At 55.9% G+C, this 8,040-nt stretch overlaps 1 protein-coding gene across 4 annotated transcripts in view; it reads left to right on the top strand.

Moving 5' to 3' along the window:
• The window catches only part of ARHGAP26 (Rho GTPase activating protein 26), a 104,033-nt gene that overhangs the window by 30,307 nt on the left and 65,686 nt on the right, over nucleotides 1–8,040 (top strand). For all 4 annotated transcript variants that reach the window (XM_057384655.1, XM_057384656.1, XM_057384657.1 and 1 more), the window contains exon 11: nucleotides 3,567–3,645. In XM_057384655.1, the coding sequence (XP_057240638.1) occupies nucleotides 3,567–3,645 (79 nt within the window). The remainder of the gene's footprint in view (nucleotides 1–3,566; nucleotides 3,646–8,040) is intronic.

Raw genomic sequence — 8,040 nt, 5'->3', positions numbered from 1 at the left:
CTCAGTGTCACCTCCAGGGATGGGCACTCCAAACCTCCCTGGGCAGCCCCTGCCAATCCTGAGCACCCTTTCCATGGGGAAATTCCTGCTGAAAGAATTGGCTCAGTTGGCACAGGGGGTGGTTGGCATGGGGGTGGGTGGGGCTGGGTGACCCCACCAAGGGCCGGGTGACCCCACTCAGGACACTGGGTGACCTCACCAGGGGCAGGGTGACCCCATTCAGGACACTGGGTGACCCCAACCATGCTGGTGACCCCATTCAGGACACTGGGTGACCCCACTCACGGGCAGGGTGACCCCACTCAGGACACTGAGTGACCCCATTCAGGACACTGGGTGACCCCACCAAGGGCCGGGTGACCCCACTCAGGACACTGGGTGACCCCATTCAGGACACTGGGTGACCCCAGCCATGCCCATGTCCCCGTGCCCAGCAGTGCCTCTCGGTGCAGTTCAACCTGTCCCTGTCCCTGTGCCGGTGTCACCTTTCCCGTGACCTTTCAAACAAAGCGTGGGGGTTGGCACAGGGTGAGGGATGGGCTGTCACCCTGAGGGTGCCCAGGGGACCCATAGTGGCCCCAGCCCTGGCAGAACGTGCTGGTGCTGAACTGGTGGTGCTGAGAGCTCTGGGCACTGAGGCTTTCTGACTGCAGGGTCACAGCCTTCCCCCTTAGTGCCATCTTTGCTCACCAATATTTTGGGGTCACATCTGGCTGCTGGTGCCTGGCCCATGCCATGGGGTGCCCCTGGGGTGGGACTGGAACATCTCTGTGCCCTGCTGAGTCCTCAGTCCCTGTTATGAATGCACTCTTGTGTGTTTYCATCAGCAGTTTAGATTGTCTCAGTGTGATAAGCTGCTACAGCAGTTGGAAGTTCTTATCTGTCTCTATTGCTTTCCTTATTTGTTTGTTTTCCTGGAAGAAGGAAAAGCTATTGCACTTTCTCATTTTCTCAGCGTGCTTAGTCACGGCTCCTTAAGGCCAGGCCATTTGTCACAAAAGCTGAGATATTGAGAAAATTCAAATTTCCTGTGTGGTCTCATATGGAAAAACCTTCCATTTTTAGATTGTAGCATATTGRAAATATACTTTATTAAGTGTTTGCCATGTTCTGCTCTGGTCTCACCCTCCCACACTCACTCCATTTAGAAATGCTTTTCTTCTGATCCCTCCTYGTGTCCCATAAAAAGGCAGAGGGGTGTGGAGCCTGCAGGTGGAAATGTGGGATGCAGCAGCCAGGAGTGAATCAGCAGGTCCTTGATCCTTTTTGCCACAGCAGCTCCCGTTGGTGCATTTGGGAAGGCAGATCCAGGAGGGTGTCCTGCTGTCCCCATGACACAGCCCAGGTGCATCCCATGCTGGGAGGAGGTGGGAGCTGCCCCACAGCAAAATCTGTGTTTGCTGAATATTAATTTTTGAAGTTATTATCTGTATAAATAACCTCCAGTATCCAGATTAATTTAAAAAGTCCTTATCTGTATAAATGACCCCCAGTATTCGGGGTGGTTTGTTGGGTGAGGGGACAAGGACAGATCGGTTTTCCTTATTTTTTGGGAAGTCAGAGCGGGGTGTTTGGTGTGGCTGGGTGGTTGAGATGGCCSAGTGAAGGGCTGGGTGCTCCAGGAGGCTCTGGAGGATGGTGCTGTGTTTCCAGCAGGGCTGGCACAGTGCCAACCATCTGACCTGGCTGTGAGCACAGCAACCCCGTGGGCATCGGCCACATCCATAATGAATGAGGTGTAATGTGTGGGTGCATTTTAAATTTATCGCAGCCAGGAAGATGGCTCTGCTCAGGAAAGTGATGCAATGGGTGCCCTGGCAAATAAACACTGGGGGAGGAAATGCAGAGCTATTTGCAATGGAAATTGGGTTTGATTCAGTTTCACAGCCCCTCCCCTCATGCTGTTAGAGAAGCTTGACTTTGAAGTGAAGCCCGAGGAGTTGTTATCTGCTCAGAGGCAGAACAAACATTTTGCTGTTATCACTTCTTTGCCCTGTGCTGAGGGAACCTGGCACTCCAGATACCAGCACTGCCACTCTGGGACTGAGCTCTGCTGGCAGCCCAGTGCCAGTGCCCAGCAWACCATGAATGGAGGGTTTAAACTTCTTGGTTTCAATGTCTTGGCTAAAGAGACAAAAATCCCAGTATTTCCTTTCCTGTGTGTCCCTGGCTGAGATAGAGCCCTTCCTGGGCTTTCTGACCGGGATATCTGTGCCTTCAGCAGCAGCTTGGCTTAAACTCAGACCTAAGCCTTGTCTCAAGTTCCACTGCAGCTCCCCAGTACTTGCACTGCTCTTGAGCCACCTTGTACCTGCACAACAAGGAGCTTTGTGCAGTGTTTTGAACTGTTTTGCTGTTGGATGTGGAGCGTTTTCCCTCTCAGATGGGGCGATGGTTAAGTGGTTTCCTCTTCCCTTCRAAGTGAGTAAACTTCCAAACCACTAAGCTGGTGAGTATTGACTGACTCACCAATGGGATTAGCAGAGATCAAGCACATTATGTCTGGTTTTCTTGGACCTGGGCACGGTTTTCCCTGGTGGGACAGTGCTGAGCTGCTGTGTGTGCTGGAAGCTGTGTTGGATGGGGAGAGGAGTCAGGGAGAAGGGTTAATTCTCAGCTCCCTGTGCGTGCCACAGGAGGCAGGAGAWGGGCCAAACCCACCTCTTGAGAGCCCCTGTTCAAGTTTACTTTTCTTCCAGGTTCTTATCAAAGACCAAAGGGCATCTGCAGAGTGTTGGTGCAGCTCACGTTTTGCTGCTGAATCAGCCCTGGGAAGTTCAAGTTAGAATCACCCCTCTGCCCAGGCTTTATTGGTTTGCATTGACAGGACAATGGGGCTGGGTGACAGGGACAGTGCTGGGGACAGGACTGGCACCYTGGGCCACCCTGGGGCTGTGCAGTGCTCCCCTGCCAGGGCTGTGTCACTGCCACCTGTGACAGCAGGGTATGGACAGGGCTGGGGACTGGCACAGCCATGGGGGCACGGACATCTCGGGGATGAAATGCTTCACATGGCTGAAGGTGCCCTCTGTGAGCTGCTGCTTGGGGTGGTGGTGAGACCTGGGGGGCTGGGACTGTGGGGCTCCTGCTTCCTGGGTGACCTTCCTGGGTGACCTTCCTGGGTGACCTTCCTTAGTGACTTCCTGGGTGACCTTCCTGGGTGACCTTCCTTGGTGACCTTCCTGGGTGACCTTCCTTGGTGACCTTCCTTGGTGACCTTCCTTGGTGACCTTCCTTAGTGACCTTCCTTGGTGACCTTCCTCACCTTCTTCCACTGCAGGGCTGTGTTTAGCCCAGTGCAGGTGAGCTGTGTGGCTGAGGGCCAGAGGAGGAATTTGGCTGTGGCACAAAACCGCAGGAAAGGGGTGTTGATTGTTGGAGATGTCCTCTGCTCACCTGCAGATCAGATCAGCTCAGATCAGCACCCGCAGGGATGTCCATGGCTCTCATCCTCCTCATGCTGGGCTTTGGCTGGAAGGAGCCTGTCCTCCTCCCCTCTCTTCTCACGGGATATTCACCTTTGCCACCTTTGCTCACTGACCTTTCTGTCCCCTTTCTGTTCACAGGCCTGGTGTCATCACCATGCAGGCGCTGTCGGAGGAGGACCGCAGGCTGTGGATGGAGGCCATGGACGGCCGCGAGCCGGTGAGCAGCAAATTTTGGCCCAAAATCAGTGAGAATTGTGGGCACACGGGGCAGGCAGYTCGCTGTCACACAGCACCTGCCAGCACTGCATCCTTGGGGCAGCTCYTGCCTCCTGCCAAGAGAATCCTTTAATCCCTTGGTTAAATATTTGAGGTAATACTGTATCTCCTGTGCTTGGAGCGCTCGGAGGTGCGGTGAGAGGAGGAGGGYAGGCTTGGCCAGCACAAACATGCTGCTCTGCCGTGCTGAAAGGAAAACATGGCAAAAAGAGCAGTGGAAGAAAATGTGCTGTAGATTTCCAGGGCTTTTGGAGTCCTGYGGCTCCCTGGCAGCCGTTTCTGGGGCTGGTGGGGGATTGCACGTTTCGTGTGAGCGGAGCAGTGTGGCCCCTGTTCCCCATGTTTGYTCCTGCTGTGCCAAAGGCTTCCTCACCTCTGGAAGGGATTCTGAGCTTTGCAGAAAACTCGCTGTTGTTAGTTTTTATTTTGGAATGCGTTTGCAGACGTTCCCACCAGCTAGAGGAGTGTTGGCTGGTTGTGAGTGGGTCCCTCAGGGGTGCTGGGGCTGTGCTGTGGCTCATCCCAGCTCAGCATGGTGACTCTCCCATGTCAACCAGCACCAGTCTGTGGCTGCCATGCCTGYACAGGGCCAGCAGTATTTTGGGATATGAAAAGAAACCATGGTGAAAGCCAGAGCAGCCCTGGCTGTTCCATGACAGTCGTGTGGTTTTGGAGTGGGTGTCTGGGCTTGAGCCGGGCTCTGGCAGTCAGAGCAGTCCGTGCAGGGAGCAGGGTGTCCCATCCCAGCACAGCCTGCTGCCACAGACTGGTCCTGCTTTGGGCAGATGCCCCCCAAATCCATGCAAAGGTTCTTGTTTGTCAGGAAAAGCGTCCATTGAAGGCAGATGAGTGCTGGCCTTGGTCAAGCGCTCGCTGTGGAATGCTCAGCAGTGYGAGATCGGGAGGCTGCGTGTGGGAGGGGCTGCCCTGCATTTCAGGGCCAGGATTGCCTGGTGGATTACAGCCAGGCCCAGCCTGGAATCGTAGATCCATCAGGTAATTCAGGTAGGACGGGAGGCAGGAGGWTTGTGGTCCAACCCCCTGCTCAGAGCAGGTTGCTCGGGCTGTTCTGAGAGCTGTTCCTCTGAGGGAGGAGAGGGCACAGCYTGCCTGGGCTCCAGCCCAGCTGCTCCCCGGCCTCCTGACCCGAAGGCTGAACCTCTCCTGTTCCAATTTACAGCTGCCCAGAGGAGCTGTGTCTGCCCCATCCCTGCTCTGGGCTGGATGGGGCTTGGAGCAAGCTGGTTTAGTGGGAGATGTCCTTGCCTGTGGCAGGGGGTGGGACTGCATGGCTTCCCACTTAAACCATTCCATGATTCTCTGGTTCTGTGAGAGCCTTTGCTCCCTTTTTCTATCATCTGTTGAAAAGGAGTCCTGGTTGGGGAGAGCCAGCCTGCACCAGCCCCTGGGGCAGCTGTAGGGGCACAACCTGCCCAGCTCCAGTGCCAGCTACCTTGATCTCCCCAGTGAACCCCTGCCTTGACTCTGGTGCATCTGGAGGCACAATAGCATTTTCCATTTCTTCAGAAGCAAAATGTGCATCATTGCTCATAATCTGAGAGTCCAGAGCTGCTGCAGCCTGCTCACCTGCTGTCCCTGCACAGCTCTGCTGGTGGCTGTGGCACGGCCGAATAGGAGCTGCAGGAATGGCTGCATGTTCAGCTGAGTGGGGAGGTGGAGAAATCCCATTTGATTTTATTTTGTTTTGCTGCTAAGTGCACGAAATGCTCCGTGTCCAGTGCAGGAGAGCGGGGATGACATCTGGGGGATGCTGCCCTGTCCTGGGGGCCGATGGGCTGTGCTCACCAGAGCTGTGGCAGCGATGCTCTGGGGACTGTGGCAGCACTGGGCTGTTGCCATGTTCGTGTAGAGCCCCAGGAAGTGCCCTGGGCAGGGGCACAGAGGGCTCTGCTCTCTGCTGGGGGTTGTGCTGATCCTTTGTGCTGGTTCTCTACGTGGTGATGGCCAGCCTGGGAGCTGTGCCAGGGCGGTGGCACCTGGCTTTGGGCCCCTCATCTTCCAGGACCATCCTGGGGGTTGGCATTGCTTGCCAGCGCTGCCAGGAGGACAGCGGGGTGCAACAGAGCCAGCAGAGGTGCACACGGAGATTTTGGGTGCTGGCAAAGCCCTGTGCTGTGGAGCGACCAGGACAGGACTGCCTGGATTATCCTGTTCCAGAATCTGGATATGAGAGCTCTTCAAACCCACACGGCTCCTGGTGCTGCCTGCGTGCTGCTGTGCTCCCCTATCGTGCCCATCAGCTGAGGTGAGGGCAGCTGGCTGCTCCAGCACGGCAGGGGTTATTATTGCATTATTATTAATGCAATAATACCTGCTTAATTGCTAATGGCTTMCAGTGCCCTTGCAGGTGTGKAGAGGGAGCGATGGGAATGCAGCCKGCATGGAAAYRGATCCAAGAGGCAYTTTGCTGCTGAAGGTGGTGTGTGCTGACAGATGAGGCAGCTCCTTGTCCTCAGTTATCCTCCTCCATCCACCCAAAAGGAAGCTGGGGGCTGTTCTGTTTGGGTTCTTACCTTGCAACACCAGGGTGCAGCGTGTTTACCTCGTTGTTACCTTCTCCACAGGGATTTCCTTGAGCAAGAGATGAGGATTTAACCTTTGGACTCCTAGAAACATCCACSCTATGCTTTGCCTGTATTTCTGTAACCAAAGAGCCCTCCTGGAAAGAATGTCTGGTTTTCCTTTGATTTGGCTGTAGAGTGTGGGGAAGGATTGGCACTGTGGGACAGTAATTCCATGTGCAAATTCAGGCTGTGATCAACGCCGACTGGGGTTTGTTTCTTAATTGTAATGAAAAAAGTAAACCCAAATGTCAAATTACATCTTAGTGAGATTTAAACATAGAATGTGGCTGCATTAGCCAAGACATTTGTCACAACTTGAGAAGATTTACGCTGTGTCTCACAGTCAGAGCAGCCTCCAGACAGCTCTCATCACGCCGTTAACTCTTACCACTTGTTATTCATTCATAAAGCCCCCGTGTTGACTTTGGGTTTTCTTCCACGTTACAGAGGCTGGAAACAGGAGAAGCTGCTAACTCCGTGACGGAGCAGTGGTGTTTGGTTTTGTTCAGATACTCGGGATCAGTTTCTTACGGATTTTCTCCTCTGCTGATGCAGTTTGCACATGTATATGGTGGAGGGCAGGGCGATTCTGAAACTTCCTTGAAGCCTGAGTCAGGAATAAAAGCTGAGTTGGCTGATGGGGGCTGTGCTGGGGTGTGGGGTTAGGAGTGGCACAGATTGGGCTGTTTTGTGGCAAGGAACAAGGTGAGGATTTAGGTGAGGTTGTGGTGAGTGAGGAGGAGGAGGCTCAGGGGGGACCTTGTGGCTCTGCACAACCCCTGACAGGAGGGGACAGCTGGGGGGGTCGGGCTGTGCTCCAGGGAACAGGGACAGGAGGAGAGAAATGTGCCAGGGGCAGTTCAGGGTGGACATCAGCAGGAATTTCCCCATGGAAAGGGTGCTCAGGATTGGCAGGGGCTGCCCAGGGAGGTTTGGAGTGCCCATCCCTGGAGGTGGCACCTGGAGGTGGCAATGAGTGCTCTGGGCTGGGGATGGGGTGGGGATTTGGCACAGACTGGCCTGGGTGGTCCGGGAGGGCTTTTCCAGCCCCAGCGATCCCAAGTGCCCACTAGATGGCAGCTGAGACCGGCCACTGCTCAGGCCACTGCTCAGGCCACTTGTGCCCGGAGGGCTGGCACAGGAACACCCCTCCACACACAAACACCCCGGGTTCTGCGGGGTCCCTGGGGCTGGGGGGCGCGGTGTGACCCCCATCCTGCACCTTCGGGTGTTGGTGTGACCCCCATCCTGCACGCTCGGGTGTTGGTGTGACCCCCATCCTGCACTCTCGGGTGTTGGTGTGACCCCCATCCTGCACCCTCGGGTGTTGGTGCTGCTTCCCGGCTGTCCCCAAAGCTGGCACAGCCCCAGAGCCGCTCTCCTGCCCCATTTCTGTGTCTCCCTGTCCCGCTCAGGGTGTCCATGTGATGGGTGCCACTGCCCTCCTGCCCCTCTGGCTGTGCTCTGAGCCAGGCATGATGGTGACAAGGTGCCTGGGACAGTGCTCCTGTGCCATCCGTGCTCCTGTCCCATCCCTGCTCCTGTCCCATCCCTGTCCCATCCCTGTCCCATCCCTGCTCCTGTCCCATCCCTGCTCCCGTCCCGTCCCTGCTCCTATCCCGTCCCTGCTCCTATCCCGTCCCTGCTCCCGTCCCGTCCCTGCTCCCGTCCCGTCCCTGCTCCCGTCCCGTCCCTGCTCCCGTCCCGTCCCTGCTCCCGTCCCGTCCCTGCTCCCGTCCCATCCCTGCTCC

Source organism: Malurus melanocephalus, unplaced genomic scaffold (assembly GCF_030028575.1).
Source record: "Malurus melanocephalus ecotype Western Australia unplaced genomic scaffold, MMel_1.1 scaffold_730, whole genome shotgun sequence".
NCBI classification, from domain to species: domain Eukaryota; kingdom Metazoa; phylum Chordata; class Aves; order Passeriformes; family Maluridae; genus Malurus; species Malurus melanocephalus.
This window is presented reverse-complemented; position numbering and strand designations above follow the sequence as displayed.